This window comes from Gallus gallus, chromosome 20 (assembly GCF_016699485.2).
Source record: "Gallus gallus isolate bGalGal1 chromosome 20, bGalGal1.mat.broiler.GRCg7b, whole genome shotgun sequence".
Lineage (NCBI taxonomy): Eukaryota > Metazoa > Chordata > Aves > Galliformes > Phasianidae > Gallus > Gallus gallus.
In genome coordinates, this window is record NC_052551.1 from 853,518 (window position 1) to 874,189 (window position 20,672).

General features: G+C 43.3%; 1 protein-coding gene across 9 annotated transcripts in view; it reads left to right on the forward strand.

Annotated features, from left to right (window-relative positions):
* NCOA6 (nuclear receptor coactivator 6) overlaps window positions 1–19,564 on the forward strand; it is a 41,959-nt gene extending 22,395 nt beyond the window's left edge. For 2 of the 9 annotated variants that reach the window (XM_015296279.4, XM_040650835.2), the window contains 6 exons: window positions 3,151–3,272; window positions 4,127–7,111; window positions 11,587–11,655; window positions 13,290–13,326; window positions 15,969–16,117; window positions 18,968–19,564. In XM_015296279.4, the coding sequence (XP_015151765.2) occupies window positions 3,151–3,272; window positions 4,127–7,111; window positions 11,587–11,655; window positions 13,290–13,326; window positions 15,969–16,117; window positions 18,968–19,014 (3,409 nt within the window). In that variant the 3' untranslated portion in view covers window positions 19,015–19,564. Of the gene's footprint in view, window positions 1–3,150; window positions 3,273–4,126; window positions 7,112–8,442; window positions 10,922–10,948; window positions 10,995–11,586; window positions 11,656–13,289; window positions 13,327–15,639 lie in introns of those variants that run through there. The other 7 variants (XM_015296281.4, XM_040650833.2, XM_015296282.4 and 4 more) reach the window with 7 other exon arrangements.
* Window positions 19,565–20,672: the final 1,108 nt, after the last annotated feature.

Sequence of the window (20,672 nt, forward strand, 5' to 3'; positions counted from 1 at the left end):
TAGATTTTTTTGAAGGGGGTTGTTTTCTGGGATACATGTAGATCCTATTGTGTTTCTGCCTGGAATTGAGCTGGTCTTCTCTTAGTTGAAGTTGCAGCTAGGAGTCGGAGTGTGGTGCTCTCTGGGTGTGGGAATAACAAGCCCAAGCAATGCTGGCCTTCATAACCCAGAAGAGGTTAAGAGGAAAAGCCTTGAGGGGAATAGGCCAATGAGGTAATAGATGAGAGAAAATAAATTATCATATCTGTATGGTGGAAATACAATATTATTGAATCTTTTCACTCCCCATTGACTCGCATATCTTTGTTGGCCAGGTGTCCTGTAAACCTTTGCTGTTGGCAGTGTACTAATACCAGCAGAGATGGTAGACTACTGCTGCTGTGCCTTTATTCAGCTAAAACGGTATAGACAGAGTGTATCTGTTTGTCTACTATATAGCTAACCTGTGGCTGCAGGTATCTACATGGTGAAACTTCTGTGGTTTTTTTTCCCAGTTTGCTTTAGAAAAGAATGGATGGAGTTTGTGTGAGTTTACAGCACAGGAATATCCAGATTTGCATTGTCTATTGCAAGCCATCTTTTGTGACAATCCTTAACTGATTTAATCTCATAGCGCTACTCTAAAACACATTTTGCAGGTGTAGAGGTGCTGAATAGTGAAAGCAAGGCAAAGCATGCCAGTTTGAGAGGCTCAGAAGCAATGTCAAATACCTGCTACTTAGTTGTACATGCAGGTCATGGTACGGCCTGTCAGCTTGAATTGCTGCAAAACAGGCCTGGTGATTTCAAATTAAATCATCAGAAATCATGGCATAAGAACCAATTGGCCAAAATACAGATAGTGTGCAACATTGGTGTGCTCTGAAATGAGTGTCTTTCTGCTTTCAAACGTTAGACCCTTCAGAGGGACTTGAATAAAAAGCAAACATATTTTTCTGTCTGTTTTCCTAAACTTCAAAGCTATCCAGGTACCTTTCACACAATATAACTAGGGCATGTTTTTCTTTGCATCAAAATGTTCCTGTCCCATGGCATTACCAATAGTGCGTTGTGGGCACTGCTGATCATTTGCAGCAAAGGAAAATATGCAGTCCTTGTGTCGTTATTAGCATTCGTTAAGGAAAAGCTTCATTAAAGTTTTGTTTTCATTGCACTTGCTGATGGTCATGCAGCCTCAGCGTGGCCTGGGAATATCAGTAAATGGATAGATAAAGCTCCTCCAGAATCTCCCGGAAGACTGTTTGCTGTTATAAAGATTGCACTGCCTTCCCTGTGTATTTCTGTCAGTCTTATGTCAGCATTTGCGGCTCTATTTTTTGTTTGTTTGCTGGTGAGGTATTGTTTTCTTTCTGCTTAGTCTTGTTTTTTTCTCTTCTGACATTCTCTTCGTGCTTCCTGATATTCTCTTTGTGCTCCATCTGCAGGTTCACATCTGAGAGCCGTGCTCAGCAATGCAGCGGTAGAGCTAAAGTTCCCTTAGAAAACTGCTAATCCATACTGTGCAGCTGCTTTGTCTTTGCACCGAGCCATAGGAGGGAAGAACAAATAAGGAATGTTTGTCCCTCTGGCACAGACTCACTGTCTTGGTTGTTATGTGTATTCAGAATGTTGTGGGCTTCTTAGATAGCTGGTGATTGTTAAATGGACTCAGTAAAGTTCAGCTGCATTTGAAATTCAATTTGTGTTTAAATTTCCCAGAAACTATAGCAGCAGTTGTTCCTACAGTAATTGCTGTTCCTGGTTGCTAGAGGACAAAACTCCAGTTCAGTTTAGCAAGGTTCTGTTTTGTAGCTTGCCTGATGGCTCCCATCTGGCAAGAGGTGTTTTGGAAGAATTGATTTGGTATGAAGACAGCTTTCTGGGTTAAGTCTGTCTGTGTGATAATGCTCTGCAGCCGCTTTTTATCTGACCTCTAACTGCGACATTTGTAATCCCCATCCCCATTTTTAAGAAGTCACAGAAACATGGAACATCCCCAGTTGGAAGGAGCACACCTCCCAGCTCCACGCAGCACCACCCAAACCCTATGGCTGTGAGCGGTGTTCCAGCACCCCCTGAGCTCTGGCACTGGGGCTGTGCCCACTGCCCTCTGGGGCAGAGCCTTTCCCTGATGCACACCTGACCCTCCCCCACTGACCAGTGAAAATTCAGGGGCTTCCGAGTTGCTCCCTGCTTTCTGAGATAGTTAATAGGACGTTGCGGCAGGCCTGGGTCTCTCACTGCCAGCTGTCCATATACCAGAAGCTGGCTGTTACTGTCAGGTAAACCTTTATATAATTCAAATGCTTGTTTTGCTGAGAATTTTTCTCCTCATCGTTTCTGTAGAACTCTGCCTCTCCTTGCAGGCAGTGGACCTGTTTTGATGTCTTTAGTTTAAACAGAGAGCTGTTATTACGTAGATCTCCATACAGCCTCAGTATATTCATGAAACGGATAAGCCATTAAGGTCTTTTACTCTTCATCCCTCTTCATCTTGCATGCTCTGGCCACACATGTTAGATGTGAAAGCATGCTTGTTCTAAGCTTGCAAAAGCTGTTGTGATGCAGTGGAAGCATTGGATGTTGAATCTTGGCAGTTTTAACTTGTCCCCCAGGGTCTCCTGGAGCAGGGTCTGCGTCCCACAGAGCTGTGTGCTCTGGTGGATGGTCTTGAATGCCTGATGTGTCAATATGTTTGTGCTGTGACATGGATAGAGGTCTGATACCCTAAGCTGGGCTCCCCTGGGAATGTGGTGCTGCCATTGAAGTTCAGTGCATATACACACGATATTTATCTGTACAGATGGCACAGCGGTATTTGAGGGAAGCCTATTTAGATCCACCGGGAGAGCTATTTATATATAAATTTGAAGTATCTGTCAGCATTCTTTTATAAAACTCAGATTCAAGGAAGAAAGAAAGGAAAGAAACAAATGCTTTGGGTGAGTAAAGTACCAGGCAGCTTGTCTCTTCAGGAGTAGTATTTAAGGCCCAGAAGTGACTGTCAGTAGTCCTGGGCTGCGTTCACATCTGCTGCACTGTACTTAAGGCAGTGATCTGTTTCCATGAGTTACTTACAGGTCAGCCAGAAGTGCTGTGATAGTTGTGGAAGCGGAATCCAAACACTGATGTTACAGCTGTATGTAAACAGCAATTATATTTTCCTTTCAGCTCTTCAGAACCGCGTCCAGGTGGCCTGGAGGAGAGCGATCAGTCATCAACGTCTGGAGATCAAGGAATCAACTTGGACAACTCAGGCCCTAAACTTTCAGACTTCGGAAGCAGGCCACCAGGTGAGTGTTAAATGTCTCTACAGCAGAGCTTTTACTGATCTTTGTGACAGTGCTTTTTTGCATGTTCAAGACCAAGTTGTGTTTTTTTTTTTTCTCCTAGTGAATAATTGATTCATTTATTTGTGTTCTTTGAATTAGCTCTAAATGAATAGATAGTGCTCATGTATCACCCAGTTGTGGGTATCATGTTGAATACTGTAGAATTACTTAGCAGTATCACATTTGGTAGATTTCTGTACTCCTAGCAGTAGCAGAGACTGGTGTCTTAAAAACTGACTAGTAGCCAGTAGTTCATTTTTCAGAATTAAGAGATGGAAATTATCCTTTATTCATAGGAAGGATTATGCACTGCATGTGTTCCTTTTAGCACTCTTTTTGGCAAAGTAATACATTGATGCATGGTAGATTCTACTTTGTACACTGGGAACGATCAGGTACGTAACGGGTTTTCCAGGTCTTGTCTTACAAGCTTTTAGGTTTGTTTTGAGGATAATTAATTTGTGAAAGTTTAACTCTGCATTTGAAAGTGGCAACAAGCCTGTGGACAGGTGTAGAGACTTTCTGAGGTGTTGTAAAGTCACAGTAATAGCTGGTCGCTGGTATGTTAGAGACCTTCCATTCAATGTCACGCAGGTCATTTATAATTCTTAAAAACATCTTAAGTAAAATCCCTTTTTTATTTAATATATATGATATACAAAAATCCTTGTTTGCAAAGCCTATTTAGTTAATGTGGCTGTTACAGAGGATAAACAGGCTCTCCTACCTACACCTTCTATCTGACGCCATTTGTTACATAAATTCTGCTTTCTCTGATTTTTGTTTTTGATCAGCATGTCACTGTGTCCTCTTAGGTTATCCTTCTCAGCCGGTGGAACAAAGACCACTTCAGCAGATGCCACCTCAACTCATGCCACATACACAGCAGCCACAGCAGCAGCTGCAACAGCAGCCACAGCTGCCACCACAGCAAGCTCAGGCGCCACCACAAACACCACAGCAACAGCAGCAAATGATGATGATGCTTATGATGCAGCAGGATTCCAAATCAGTCAGGCTTCCTGTACCACAAGGAATTCATCCACCTCGAGGGCCTCTGAATCCAGATGCCCAACGAATGCCCATGCAGCAGAGTGGTAACATGCCAGTAATGGTCAATCTACAAGGTCCTGGATCTGTGCCTCTGTCTCCTGATAAACAGAGAATTTCCTTGCCAGGCAATCCTCCTTTGGGAAATAATGCAAGAAAAATGGTTTATCAAGATAATGTACAGAATCCTTCCAGCTCACCTCTGGGAGAGGTTTCATCAGTATCTTCCCTTCCAGAAGGAGGTGGAACTGAAGGCCCCCCAGCATCAGGAGCTCAGAATAATTTGACATCTCATTTAGTAGTTTCACAGAACCAATTAATGATGACGGGAGCCAAACCTGGACCATCCCCACTTTCATCCACCCAAGGCGCAAGTCCTCAACAGCAATCTAATTCTTTGCCTGGCTCTCTTGCACACCATTTTCCTAATGTCGCTACCCCATCACAAACTTCAAGGCCTAAAACCCCAAACAGAGCAAGCCCAAGGCCATACTATCCTCAGACTCCTAATAACCGCCCACCTAGCACAGAACCCTCAGAAATAAGCCTGTCTCCCGAGAGACTCAATGCTTCTATAGCTGGTCTTTTCCCTCCCCAAATTAATATTCCTTTGCCTCCCAGGCCTAATCTCAGTAGAGGATTTGATCAGCAGGGTCTTAATCCTACTACTTTGAAGGCTATTGGACAAGCCCCATCAAATCTCACAATTAACAATCAGTCTAGTTTTGCTGCTCCCCAGTCACACAAATTGGAAAGTGTTGTTAATTCAGGAAAGCAAACCAATGCTGGAGGAACAAAGAGGGCAAGTCCAAGCAATAGTCGAAGGTCCAGTCCTGGATCCAGCAGGAAAACAACACCAAGTCCGGGTAGACAGAATTCAAAAGCAGCAAAATTATCTTTGACTACTCCACAGAATCCATCTCTCTTGCAGAATGTAGATATGCAAAGGAATATAATGGTTGGTCCTGCTTCTTTGCCAACACCTGTTACTACAAGTTTTCAAAATAATAACATGCTAAGTAATCAGAGTCCTTCAGTTTCTGCACCTGCTATGACTGGCATTCCTGAAGACAATAAAGAAAGCCTTGGTGTTTCTCAAGATAATGAATGTCAAAGTGCACAAATTGTCCAAGGTAACAAAGACCAGCCCAGCATTGAACTAAAAGGTATCCCTACTCCAGAAATAAAAATGTTGGTTCCAGAGGAGCAGTCAAAAAAAGATGGGCAGGCCTTAGATGTGGGTAAGCTTCCAGTTTTGGAGGAAAGTAAAACCATGGTATCTCCAGCTATGAGGGAAGCACCAACTTCTTTAAGTCAACTTCTTGATAATTCTGGAGCTCCTAATATAACCATTAAGCCCCCAGGACTGACTGGTCTTGAAATGGCACCAGTAGTCACCACTGTGGAGGAGATAAAAAAGGTAGCTGTCATTCCTCCACTGCAAGATACATCCTCTAGCAAAGAGCCATCTAATTCACTTAGTTTGCCTCAAAGTAATGAGCCCTGTTCAAATCCAGGGCATCAGGAACCGGGAGAAATAAACTCAAATGTTACGCAGAGTGTTCCTCCAGTAATGCAAAGGCCTGTCACTTCTTCTATTTCAGCTCCGTTACCACCCAACCAGATAACAGTTTTTGTAACTTCAAACCCTATTACATCTTCTGCTAATACATCAGCACCCTTGCCATCTCACTTGCAACCTGCATTAGTGTCTACTGTTGTCACAATGCCTAACGTCGGAAACAAAGTTATGGTTTCTGAGGGACAGTCGGCAGCTCAGTCTAATGCACGGCCACAGTTCATTACACCTGTTTTTATAAACTCTTCCTCAATAATTCAGGTTATGAAAGGCTCTCAACCAAGTACGATTCCCACAGCCCCGATGACATCCAACTCCAGCCTAATGCCTCAGTCAGTCGCGGTTGTGGGCCCTTTACATATACCACAGAACATCAAGTTCTCCTCTGCACCTGCTCCTCCTACCACATCCTCTAGCAGTCCTGCTCCTAGTATTCCCACGAGCAGGCCACTCGTTCTTAATCCCTTGGCACCCTCTGTTCAGCTGCCTTCTCCTGCTACTACTACTTCAAATGTTCCTTCACATCTTCCTGCTCAGCCAGCAAAAGACTCAAGCCCTGAAGAAGCTGCTTCTCAGGGCAGTGGGTCAAGCGACCAGTGCCCCGTTACAGCCACACAGCCTGGACCTGTGGTTTCACCTCTTCTTACCAGTAGTCCAGGACCTGGGAACAGACGAAGTCCTGTTTCTTCTAGTAAAGGAAAGGGAAAAGTAGACAAAATTGGCCAACTCTTGCTGACAAAAGCATGCAAGAAAGTCACTGGCTCCCTTGAGAAAGGAGAAGAACAGTACACCTTGGATGGAGAAGCAGAAGGTCAGGGGCTGGAAACATCAGTCCCAAGTGGCTTGGGAACAGAGCAATCACCAGCAGAACTAGACAATAAAACTGTAACACCTCCAGCACCCAGTCTTACAAAACAGAGCACTTCTGGGCCTGGCAATGTGAGCATTAGCACTGCTGCTGCTGTTTCTGCTTCTGTATCTCCAAGCTTATCAACAAGCACTCCTCCTACAAGTGCACTGTCAGCTGTAACCACTCCAGCAATTCCAGAGCTTGCACCTGCAACACCAAGCACAAATGGCAGTAACCATGGCAGCTTACCGGCTGAGCAGACTGGGGGTGGCTTGGTGGAGGACAAAACAGGAACACGTCAGGAACTGCTACAAAATACAGGTAAGTCTATTGCCACCCTTTTTAAATAGAAGCTGCAAGATTGCTTTCATGAACTTCATTGGTGCTTTCTTCTGTGAATATTATAAAATGCAGATACTGTAGGGTGATGGCTACTTTTTAATTCTAATATTAGGATAATGTGTAGACTTGTATTTCACCAAGATCCACATTTCAGGTGTTCAGTCTGTTTTCATTTACTGCTTACATGTGGTATTTCATGTGAACATAATAGAGGAGTGACTTCATGTAACTTAGAAATAGGAGAAAGATTGGATGTCATTGTTGATGCAATTGGATGCATCAGATATCTTTTAAACTGGTACATAATAGAATCATAGAGTGGTTTAGGTTGGAAGGGACCTTAAAGATCATTGAGCTCCAAGCCCCCTGCCATAGGCTACTTGGCACCCACCAGATCAGCCTGCTCAGGGCTCCATCCAACCTGGCCTTGAACATCTCCAGGGATGGTGCATTCACGATTTCTCTGGGCAGCAGTGCCAGGGCCTCACTGCCCTCTGGGTAAAGAATTTTTTCCTAACATCTAACTTAAATTTTTTCTCTTTTAGTTTAAAGCCATTCCCCTTTGTCCTGTTGCTATTGCACCATGTATGAAGTCTTTCCCCTTCCTGCTTATAAGCTCCCCTCAAGTACTAGAAGGCCACAATGAGGTGTCAGTGGAGTCTTCTCTTTTCCAAGTTAAACAAGTCCAACTCCCTCAACCTTTCTTTGTAGGAGGGGTGCTCCTGTGAAGAAGGAATGGTGTCCCTTCCTTCTATGATGTCATCTGCAAACTTCTGAGGGTACACGTGATCTTATCATTTATGTTATTGATGAAGATGTTCAAGAGCACTGGTCCCAGGGTAGATCTGTGGAGGACACCCACTCATCACAGGCCTCCACTTGGACACAGGGCCATTGACCACAACCCTCTAGCTATGACCATCCAACAAATTCTTTATCCACCAAATAGTCCAGCCTTCAAATTCATCTCTCTCCAATGTGGAGATAAGGATCTGGCATAGGACCATGTTGAAGGCCTTGCAGAAATCCAGGTAGACAATGTCTGCTGGTCTTCCTTTGTCCACCGGTGTTGTCACTCAATCATGGAAGGCAACCAGATTGGTCAGACACAGTCTGTGCTTAATGAAGCTGTGCTGGCTGTCTCAGATCACCTTCTCAGCTCGCATGTGCCTTAACATCTCTTTTAGGAGGATCAGCTCCGTGATCTCCCCAGCCACAGACATAAAGCTTGCCAGCCTGTAGTTTCCTGGATCTTCTTTTCTCCCTTTCTTAAAAATGGGAGTGATGTTTTTCTTTTTTCTGGTTACCAGGAACCTTGCCTGACAGCCATGACTTTTCAAATGTGATGGAGAGACACTTGGCAACTGCATCAGCCAGCTCCTTCAGAGCCCTAGGATGTGTGTTGTCTGGCTCCATGGACACATTCAGTTTCATGAGATGGTTTCAGACTTGCTCCAGTCTTACAGTGAGAGGGATTTTGCTCGCCTGACCCCTGCCTAGAAGTTCAGGGATACAAGAGGCACGGGAAGCCTGACTGGCAGTGAAGACCAAGGCCAAGAACTCTTTAAGTACCTCAGCCTTCTCTGTATCTGAAGAAGTCAGTTCTCCCCTCTCATTTATCAGAAGGGATATGCTCTCTGTTGTTTTGTAAGACGAGTGTGTCTCCAGTCTTTTAAGACCCTTCTTGTTGTTTTTCACATCCTTCGCCAAGTTGAATTCCATTTATGCCATCTCTGCACATCCAGATAGTATCCCTATACTCTTCCGAAGCCATCTGTCCCCACTTCCACTGCTTATACTTTTCCTTCAATTTTACCATCCCCATCTTTGCTCAGCCATGCTGATGTTCTGTTTCCTTTGCCTGATTACTTCTGCTGGAGGATGGATAGCTCTTGCACTCTCAGAAATGTATTCTTAAAGTGCTGCCAACTCTGTTCTGTTCCTTTGTCCCTAAGGACAGTTTCCTATGGAATCTGTTCCAATAATTCCTTAAACAGCCTGAAGTTCATTCTCCTGAAGTTCAGGATCCTGACTAGACTCTGCCTGGCCTGTGTTCTCTGAGATCCTGAGCTCAACCAAAGTATGGTGGCTACATCCCAGGCTGCCTCCAGTCTGAACCTCTTTAATGATTTCTTCTGCTTTTGTGAGCCCCAGATCTAGTAGTACTTCAGTGCTGGTTGGACTGTCCTGTACCTGGACCAGAAAGTTGTATCATCAACACACCCCAGGAGTCTCCTGGATTGTTTGCAGCCCACTGTGCTGCTTTGCCAGCAGACGTTTGGGTGGTTGAAATCTCCCATCAGGACAAGAGCCGGTGAGCGCGATGGCTCTTACAGCTGGAGCAAGGCCTCATCCACAGGCTCTGTCTGATCAGGTGCCCATAGTACACCCAACCACCAGATGTCCTTTATTGGTCTGGTCCCATATTTTCACCCACCAGCTCTCTGCATGATCACGACTTTGCTCTCCGTCCACCTCTTAACACAGAGGGCAACTCCCCTACCCCTTCTACCTTGTCGATCTTTTCTAGAAAGCCTGTCACCCTCAGTCATAGTATTCCAGTTGTATGAATGAACCCAACACATTTCTGTGATAGAAATTAGGTGGTAGTTTCCTAATTGCAGCACAGTTTCCATCCCCTCCTGCTTATTTCCCATGCTGCATGCATTTGTGCAGAGGTGGCTCAGCTGGGCTATTGGCCTCATTGCCTTTTTGGAGTAGCCCTCACAAAAACCTCTGGGGCAACTCTGAGGTGTTCCCCACGGCTTCCTGAAGTGGCAGTGTTCCCTGACTCTTCTCTGTTCCTCTGTCCCCATCAGATCTAATTTAAAGATCTGGTAATGAGCCCTGCCAGCTTGCTCCTCCTGGTCAGTTACATAGATCTGCTTTGGTCCTCACAGAGATCTTTTGCGTTTATAACTTATTTAAATATATAGACTTAATTCTGATATTGTGTATTAATCCTAATAATACAAGTTCCCTCTATGGGAACCGTAGCCTTGTAGGGAAATAGATGAACTCTAGCATAAATAAATAAATAAAATTATGCACAATTGAAGGGAAAAATGAAAATGTTCATTTCAGAGATATACTTAAAAGTGCCATTATGAGTAAAACGTGTATAGTAACAGAAAATCTTCTCATTTCTATCTTGTTTCCTTTATCATTTTACTTTTAGCATTGACAGACTTTATTTATGACATCACTGCTTGTTCTTGATGCAATTTTAACCTGTTGGAGGCGATGTGGAAATAAGCCATCACTCCTCAAGCAAGCTATTTGAATATCCATTGTGGTTTATATTGTCAGTTCAGGCATGGATTTTATCTTTTAGAAGACAAAACTATGGAAAATAGAACCCACATAAATCAGTGGAAACAAGCTTCTATTTAAGCATAAATTTTCCCATGGCTAGCTGTGTGCCTTAGCTGTATGCTGCTAGAAGGTGGAAATGCTTCCTTTGAGCTTTGCAGAAGGAATCATGCTTTCTTAGGAGAAAAAGTTGTTGGCAAGCGCAGCGTGATGCAAGTCCGTACAGTGATCTCAAAGCAGGAAGCAGTGATAACACGTTCCAAATGCTCTTGCTGCTTCTTGATGTGTAAGAAAAAGATAGAAAATATACCTAACTTCAGTATCAAGAGTGGGGATTCATTTATTCTCAAGTCTGAAGCAAGCTGTGTTCCATATGCAAAGTGCATATGTTCTCTTCAGGTCTGGGACAGTGATGTAGGAATCTGAATGTACACGTATTTTTATAAATGGAATGAATATTCTTTATCTAAATTGGAACCTTTATGTCTCTGTGTTCTTGGTAAGTTCATGATCACACCCAAGGGAAGACTGGAAGGCATTTGCGTGACAGGTATTGGTTTACTATCTTATTTTTACAAAAAAAAAAAAAAACACGTCAAGTCCCATCATATTGACTAAGGATGTCCTGGGAGCCTCTGGGAGCACAGTTTGCACTTCTGTGCTTTAATTGAAGATGAGGGTATCCATTCATTAACAACAAAGCTGTTTTTCCTCAAGACATCTGCTGAAATGAGTGTGAAGCTGAGAGAGATGCAAAACAGAGACCTCTTTTAGGTCTTTCTTTAGTTTCTTGGTCTAATGACAAAACATTGCCTTTAAAAACACCCTTGATGATATTTAACCACATCACTTATGTGGTTTGGGAATACCTGCTTGGGGTAGGTTGGCTAATGGGTTTTGTGTGTGAAAGGTTTTTGTTGTTTGTTCTTAAACTGAGGAGCTGTTTTGGGGGTTTTTTGGGGGGGGGGGGGCAGGGGTGAGGGAGAGAGTAGAATATGGATTACAAAAGTTCTCTCTGTAAATATAAAAATGCAGTAAGTTGGAAGATGCCTTGTTTTGTAAAAGCAGCCCAGTTGCACAACAAAAAAAATCTTGTGACTCCCTTTGAAAGTAATGGTTTTTCCCCTCCACTTCTATTCTAGCATCTTCTCAACATTTAACGCAGAAAAAAAGTTCAGTTGCCACATCAGAAAGTACTGTTCAAAGAACAGGTAAATTTTACTTCGGAAAAGCAGAATTTAGGTGAACTAAGCTCATTATGTTTTTAACTGAAAATGCTAAATCATCAATAAGCTTGCTAGTTTGGCATTGTGTTTTGGTTTTTTTCTTTGTTTGTTTTTTCATTATTTTTATTTGGGGGGATTGCTTTCCTTTATTATATATGTTGTGCCTTAGAAGTTTCAAAGCCTCATTGGAGTGCCAGTAGGAGAGTGAATAAAGCAAGGAAGAAATCACCAAGGCAGCTTTTAGCTCTCAGTCACAATCTGAATGGCTGGATTCGTAGTGATGCACTCAGTGTGTTTGTGCTTTGAAGTTTTGTTAAGACCAAATAAGGGGTTTTTTTGTTGCATAGGACACTTCTGAAAATATTTCCCAAAGCAGTGCTGGGAGTGTAAGTTCTAGAGGTCTAATCCTTTCATTCATTTATTTATCTTTTCATTCAAAGCACACACCCTGCCAGGGTTCCATCTGTCTCCTCGCACCGGCACACATGTAGCCACAGTCTGGGATTCCTGCTCAGGAAAGAAAAGCACTGGTCTGACCGATTTTTGCTATGGGTATTCTGCCTACTCACATTTTGGGTAGAAAGAAAGAGCAACTTTTTCTTACTCATTCTATTTTTCTTACTGAGACAGGTTTTTGGGCACAGTAACATACACTTTCACTGAAGAATCTCATGTTCCATAACAGGGCTAGGGTTGTTCTCTTACTCTTTTTATGGCTTTGTTCCTTGTGCTCATTATAGCAAATGTGGAGCACTAAATTGATATTAAAGGCAAAGCCACTGTCACAAACACTGAAGGATAATAAGGGTGAGGTGGAGACCAGCTTAGGCAGTGCAATCATCAAACAGAGAGCTAAGATAGTGCGTTCCATTGGTAATCTCTAAATCAGTTGCAGTTTCTCACAAGAGGCACAGTGATAAGGTAGAGCAGTCTCAGCAAAATGGTAGATATGGGGGTAATTAAAGATGGACAGCAACAACAAAAAAAGATGTTAAATTTCATGTGATGGAATTCAGTGCTGCTGTGAACACTCAAAGAACAGCAGAGGTTTATTTATGAAATCAGTAGGAGGGAGGAGGAAGGCAAGAGCGCACTGCTCTTTGGCACCACCAGAAGGAGTCTCCAACTTAGCAGAAGTGTAACTGGGCTTCAGAAACGTGTGTTCCCTTCTGCACCTTCCTACAAAGTTCTTTAGGAGGTATTGCTTGCAGATGATTGTGTTAAAGTAGTATCTTTATGTTAGACGTATGGTAGATTCAGATCAGTATTTTTAAGTTTTAAAACCATAAAAATGTAGAAGCCTTGAAAGGAATAAGCTGACTAACATAGAGTTTATAAGGGAGAGGACTATAATCCTTATTAGAAAGTTTCTCTGCAGTTTCTTTCTGCAGGGTTTCTTTTAACTTCTCTTTTTGCAGCTGGTGCAGGCCCTCATCAGAGCACTGCCTGATGTCTGCCTCACTGGCTGCATTAGATTGATTTGCTTTGAGAGTAACAAGAGACAGGAGACACTTAATTGTCAGACATAATGCATAACGAGAGAACTGTGAGATAGCCATGCCTTGTTAGCAAGTATGTACTTCTACAGCGGACCTAAAAACTATCTTTTTCTCTTGTAGAACTTGAAACAAATGCTCCAGTAGTTGCTGGTCAAAGGTAAGGAGATAGTTTATATAGATTCAGAATAGATACAGCTTTCACACAAGGAAGTCCTTTTCTCTTTGCTTCAAATTTCACAAATTTGTGCTTTCAAATTGCACAAATTAAAAAAAAAAAAAATCTGCTGTGGTTATTCACTTTCTTTGCCAAACCTTTTCTTCCCTACTGAGGATTTCTGCTAGGAAACTGTTCCAAAGTGTGACTGAAATGCAGAATGTAAGATAACTTTCTCCCAAGTCTGTCTTCGTGCTCTGGGCAGTGTTTCCTCCTGTTTGCTCAGACCTGAGTGTTCCCCATCCTGGGGGGGTCTTGGTGGTTCTAGCATTTGGTATTTTCTGAGAACAAATTCAAAATGCAACTCCAGAAGCCTGCAGAACAGTTGGGAATTTTTGTTTTCTGAAAGTAGGACTTTGTAAAGGCTTTCTTTTTCTTCTTACAGTTTATATGTGCTTTAGTTACTGATTTCTGCACATTTTCCTCTGTGTTTTCCTGTTGGTGCTTTGCTGAAAGCTGATAGGAAAGCCTGCTAGAAACTTTGTCTTGTCCTAGTTAAGACTTTTGCTAATCAAAAGAGAAATTTTGAATGGTTGTGTTCTGTCAGAAGAAAATACCATCTTCAAGATCAGTTTCTGTTAATTCTAAAACCACCTAGCTCACTGTAGGGCAGCTCTGATGTCAAACCTATAAGATTTCTTTGGTAACTGTTGGTACAACTGGCCGTAATCTTGGTGCTGCCCTGCTCAAAGTGAAGTGGTACCAGAAGACAGGGTTAATGGTGCAGCTTGCTGTCAGTCCATCAGGAAATAAAGCGGGTAAGGGGGGGAAAGCAGTGTACTTTCTCGTATCAGCAAAGACTGTGAATCAAACGTCTGCTTCTGTTTACCTTCACGTGGGCTGGGGCCTTTCTGGAGTTGTATCAAGGACAGACTGAAAGGCTGATGGTTTTTTTTTTTAGGATAGAGTTTTTCTAAAAAGCTGAATGTGAGACAGTTGGCAGATGAGAGGATTCTCCATATTTGGACTGCCATTCAGTACGTCAGATTATCTCAAGTACATTTCTGTTTGGATTTTTCTGTACTGATGCTTTTTCTGGAAAGAAAAAGTGTTCAGAGAAAGGTAAAGTCTGATGATATCTGATATTCACGGTGGTCAGCTCCAAGCCCCAGGGAGATGTGGTACATGACACACACCTTGGAGGAGCCCTGCAGCATGCAGAGCACTAGGAATACCTTTACTTAGTACAACTTCAGTTCCTTCTAGAAAAGCAGAGGAGAGTTGTTGGTCCCTATGGAGCAATCCAAGTTGATGGATACTTATTTGAACTCTTCAGCTGTTATCTCCAGCAAGCAAACTTCAGCTGATGGCACCCGTTTGGCTGACACACACCTCCAGATAGCCTGGGAATAATTGGTGTCATTGCTTACTGGTTCCCTACTGGAAGACCAGTTTTGTGACCTGATTGCCCATACTGCTGACCTGTGGGGAAGTTGCTTTCAATGTGTATTTTGTATCTGACAATCCACCTGCTTCCATATTCTCCTTTACTCTGTTTCCCTGCTTGAGATTGTGTTTGACTGTCTTTCCTTACATTGGCAAAGCATGTTTTGTTTCAGCCATCTGTTGCTTAAAACTGCAAATCTCTGTAGTATTTTCTTTCTCTTAAAGTAGAGCTTCCTCTGAAATATTGACACTGTATTAGAACCTCTGTAATGCACAGGTCTACTTTGTGTTTCCCATCAGTTCCTTGATTAAGGCATCGTTTTGTGAAATCTTGCAAGTAGCAGAAGGATATGAAAGAAGTTTTCTTTCTTCTTTTCTATTATCAGTGGATTGATTTATTTGCTTAATTGCTTGCCTTTTAATTCACAGAAGATAAGTTTAGCTTAATATTCAGGAGCTACACAGTCATTAGAAATTGTCTGGCATTAATACTTGAAAGAGATGCCCCAATTGTCAGGGTGAGTTTGCAGGGCAAATAGTAATAAAGCAAAGTGGAGTTTAATTACAACACAGTACACTCCAGTTATTGTCTCAGCAACAAGAAACGTGGATTTCCACACTGCCTACTGTTTCCATGGCCTACTACTGTTTCTTATAACAGAAGTATGCCATAAACCTTCAAGAAAGTTTTAAATAATCCTTATGCTTTTTATTATGTGAAGAAATTATGTAGATCAGTTATCTGAGTCTTTTTAGTGGAAACGAGCTGGCAATTAAGGGTTCGTAATTCCTCCTTACGTTCATCTGCAATTTCAACTCTGTATTCCCATATCATAGCAGTCTCTAATGTAACTTGTTTGCTTTTCCTAGACTTCAGTAATGGTGGCACCTGTGGAAAACAGAGCAGACAATTTATAGTGCATCTAATTTCTTGATCTTCTAATGTTGAAAATATTTTCTTTGAGGACTTCTCAATTCTGTATCCTCTGATAATTTTTAATAGAAATGGACTATACTCTGGCTTACTCAGGTCATTCTTCATCTGATAAAACTTCTGGTATCTCTAGCATTTCATATCTTCAATGCTAATAGTCCGGAACTGGTACCTGTGTCGGTCCATCCTTCAGCTTGTCTGAGTTGCATAGAAAACCGTAATTCTTCTTACACTTCATCAGAAATATTTTGTCCCACTTTATTAGTAATGAGACAAAAGAGAATTGTGAAAAGTCTAAAACTCCAAGTAGAAGAAATTCAAGAACAGAGGATTCTGCCGCTTCACAGGAAACTGTAGAGAATGGACAGCGCAAGAGGTCCTCCAGACCAGCATCTGCATCCAGCACTGCAAAAGGTAAAATGCACAGCCGTCATTTCTGTGGACAGGGCAGGAAGTAAGGTGCTTCCCAAAATAACCCTTTTGATAACTGGCTCGTAAGTGTGGTTGGTTTACAGTTTGTAACTGTTGTGTGCTTTTAACTCTAGTTTCTATGGTTTTAGACACAGGTCGGTGTTCACGTGTTTACCTAAATCTGTACTGGCGGTGAATCTTGTATGGATTTCTTATTGTTACATTTGTGGAACAGGTTTTCTGCAGTACTAATTAACATAGTAATCAGCAAGCTTGCCTAGTTGAAGTTGAATTCTCCTTACAGAAATGTGTCATTAGTGGACTGTACTCGAGTTAAAAAGCATCGCTTTTTTTTTTTTTTTAACTGAAATCTGAAAGACATGAGAAAAATACTTAAGTCATTCCAAGCACACGGTCAACTTTTCCAAATGCCTGTGTGCAGGCACACAGAGTGCTGCCCGGCCGGCAGCCTGCGGGCACACAGGAGTGCACACCCCCGGGTATCCTTCCCAGGAGCACCCCAAACCCCAAAGTCACAGGCGTCAGCTCCTGGCGCTGGCAGTTACCACGTGCCTTACTTCCATATGGGCTGCAGTCTTGCACAAAGTACACAGCAGTTGTGAGGTGTGCACATTTGTTACCAGGATGCACAGACCACGGTGCTGCTCTGCAATTCTGAAGGTAATGGTGCCAGCTCTTTACGTGTGAGGGTCAGAGCAGATCTGATGGACACAAGTTGTGTGAGAGGGTAGAGGGACCAACGCGAGGAAACGTTCAACCAGTATTTTAATGATAACTTGCAGAGCACAGAGGTATTAATACATCATAATTATAAAAAGAAGTCAAGTTGAATTCAGCAACCATTTTCCATATTGAAGATACCAAAGTTTGCTGGTAAGAGTATTTGCATTTATAAGAGTTTGAGAGACTTCCAGCTGTATGTAACCGTGCAATGACACGTGGAGGGCCCTCTGTGTTCTATAGTTCTGTGCCTGCTGAATTTAATTGGAGTTCCCTCTTGTAGCAGGGCTGTGCAGGTCTGTATTGTAACACTACGTTATCTTTCACAATGTGAAGAAAAGGTTGAAAAATGTGAAGCAAATGTAAAATGATTGGGTGATACCTTGGGGAGCTCGAGGCTGTCTGAAGTGTGCTGTAATGAGTGAACCTAAAGATGACAACCAGTGGCACTTCAAATTCTGAAAATACGGGAACGCGAAAGAACATTAAATTTAAAGAATAGCAGCACTCATGTATGGGCTTTGTACCGACTGTGTCATTTGTTCACCTCTGTAAGTAAAGTTGTTTTTGAAACCTGTATGTGGAAATACTGCAGTTCTGAGGGCTCTCCAGCAGCCCAGCCTGCTGCGCACTGCTCCCTGCCATTGCCTTATCTCCGTGCAAGCCGTTGCCTACTGCAGAGCTTTGGAGAAAACAGGGCGCTTCTGTGGAAGGGCAGAGTATGAAGGATAAGTGAGATAGAGTGTGAAAGGCGAGAAGTGGTGTACCACGCGTGCCTACTCTGTTCTGTGCATTTATTAGTGACACACTGCTTAAGGAAGCCTGTATGCTTTGTACATGGCCTCCACCTGGATGTGTGTGATCTGTGTCCCAAGAAACTTGTTAATCCATCTTAAGGAGAGTGAAGAGTTGTGAGGAAAAAAACAACGAAACTTTTGAAATGAAGGCTGATTAAGGCCGTTATATAAAAAAGTAGCACTTAGGAAAAACTTCAGCACAGCAGGGAGAGAAAAGGGGTTTGGGACCAGGTGCTGCGAATGAGCCATGGGGTATTGGGAAGGATAGGCCAGGATAGGCTCTGCTGGAGGAGCAGCAGAAGGCAGCAGGGAGCAGCTGCTGGAAGTCAGCGCTCTGTTCACCAGGGTATGGTCCCACTTCTGGAAGCTGATACTGTGCTGGGGTTTGCAGCTGTTAGAATGCCCTACCAGGAAGGGCTGCCTCACTGTTTACTGTAGCTTTGGGTTTGTGAAACTTGGAAAAGTGGATATTTTTGTAATACAGAGTTTAATAGCCATGGAGTTGTCACTGTTTTTCTAGTTTGAGAGGTCTTGGGGTGTGTTTTCCCTTTTGACTCTCAGATGCACACGGCCATAGCAGCTACTGGAAAATACTGTAAAGAGCCAAAGACACATCGCCATGTTTCCAATTGCATTTTTAAAACATCTGAAGATGCAGATGTCCTTAGTCCTCACTCAGTGCTCTTTTCTTTGTGTTCTGAAATGGAAACGTAGTGCCTTGTAAGTGCACTGAAAACGCCACCTGGTTTCACTGTAGCCTCTGCGAGTGCTTCTGTTGCTCTGCTGAAGTACCGTGCATTGTATCCTTCTGCATAGGCTGTTTTTCTGTGACTCACGATGTGCACTGAAGAGACTTGTTTTCTAATGCCCTGGTTCTCCGAGGACTGGGACAGCAAGGTTCCCAAGGCGTGTGGATGGCCCAGAACACGGCCTAGGTTTCCTGACAGTGCCATCTCCAAGTCCTGTGCTTGGATCTAATTCCTGCAGCCTGTGCGCAGAGCGGTGCCCTGCTGCGTTCTGTGGCTGAGTAAGATGTGAGGTGTGTGTGGAACCAAAGAAAGTTAGAGAGCAGCTTAAAGTAACGACTGCTGTTTGTAAGGCCGTGCCATTGCACCCAGGACTGCCATAGAAGCTGCTGGGCGCTCTGTTGCCGCAGTGCTGGCGGTGCTCAGCGCGCAGCCCGCGCTGTGTGTTGTGAGGGTCATCCCTGATCCCTCCCCGCTGTGACTTTAGAGTGGTAAGAGGGCAGTCTGTGCGCCTCACGTGAATGGTTACCGACTGAGTATCCATGCTTCTTTTCTTCTCTTGATTTCAGAAACGAGTGCCAGTGCAATGCAGTCAAAAAGAAGAAAATCCAAGTAAATTACTGCATGGAAACATGAAACTTGTAAATGAGTGTGAATTTACCGATAGCGATTTTGAGCTGTGATTTTTCTTTTTTAAATAAAATTCTGTACAGTAAGTCATTTTAATATTATACTGTTCCCAATAAATGATTTTTTTCTAAAAAACAGATAAATAGATATAAAAACTGAATTCTTTTTAAAACCCCCTGGATTTAGAGAGTGAAGTCCAGGGTTAGCACATGAGGTTAATGTGTTTGTAAGAAATGGAAGGGGAGGGGAGACGATTGTAAATGTATTTGTTTCCACTTTTCATAAACAAATTAGAATACAGGGTTGTCATTTTTAGGTATTAAAATAACGTATTGTGCTGTTGTTTAAGTACTGTATGTGAATAGCAGTAAGAGGGTTATAAGCAGACCCGGTTTTGTTTGGAAATGTAAATAATTTTATTATATAGTAGATCTGATGTATTTGTTGTAGAAATGGACCAGTGAAACAAAAATGACTTTATGGGTTTGTATAATGTGGAATCCCTCATGCTCTAAATAAATGTTATTGTCCTATAATTGGGGTTGTATTATTATTAGCAGCAACAGCAGCATCGTTCCAAAGGGGAAGATCAAATGCATTATTTAGAGCTCTGGGCCTACGAGCTCCTTATATGGAGCTTCAGAAAGGAATTTGTTGAGCCGCAAATGAATTAACCAGTGCAGCTGTTGTGGCGAAGCAAGGAAAAGATTCCAAGGCCGCCCTGCAGGCCCGGGCTGTGTGCAGTAAATACACAGCGAGGGCCCCCAGCAGACAGCGCTGCCCACAGACAGAGGCGCTCAGCAGGAGAACGGAGCCGAGAAAAGCGGCGTGAAGCGGACTGACGGCCATGGCAGTGAGCGGTTGGTGTGCCCTGCCAGGGAAAGTAGGTCAGCCTCTTTGTTCCAGGCAGCTCTCGTGAGGAGAGGTGGAGAAGCGAGACTTTGTAGATGGCGCCTTGCTTTGTGCTCCAGTGGGTGTTTAAAAAATCCACTGGGAATGTAAAAAGGCATGAATTTATATTCAGGCACCCTTTTAAAATATATAAATTGCCAGCTGCTACCTCTTGTAATGGCAGAAAGGCTAACTTCTCCCCTTCCTGCTGCGCTGTCAGAGCTCGGCTCCTTGCTTTCTTTGCCTCAAGAAGCCGTTGTGGTGTGACAGTGCTGCCTCCTCCCACAGGCCTGGCCGTGCCCTGCTGCTCACGGCCTTGTCCTGCACCGCGGTGCTCTGAGGTTGGCTGCCAGGGAAAAAGCATCAACTCCCGTCAGATTTTTATGTATTTTATTTGCGTGTGTATTTCACACGCACACATGCAGTCAGTTGGAAGAAGCTGAGTTTCTGAGCTGACCTATTTTTACTACTTCCAGCCTTCACCACTTCTTAACCTCATTTTAATTGTCCAGCTCACAAAATTGGTTTCATTCCCTGTGTGAGGTGATGCTGAGGACAAAGCAGAACTGCCCCACACCTGTCAGAGGTTGCACTGCCCCTGTGCAGGCGGAGGGGCTGTGCTGCAGTGCTGCTGTTCATGTCCTGCCTGTCTGCCCACTCCAGCATTTTCCATGTTCTGGGCCTGGCCTGCTGCTGCCACTGCCTGTCAGGTCAGGGGAAGTTTTGGGGGATGAGGAACTGGATGAAGTTCAC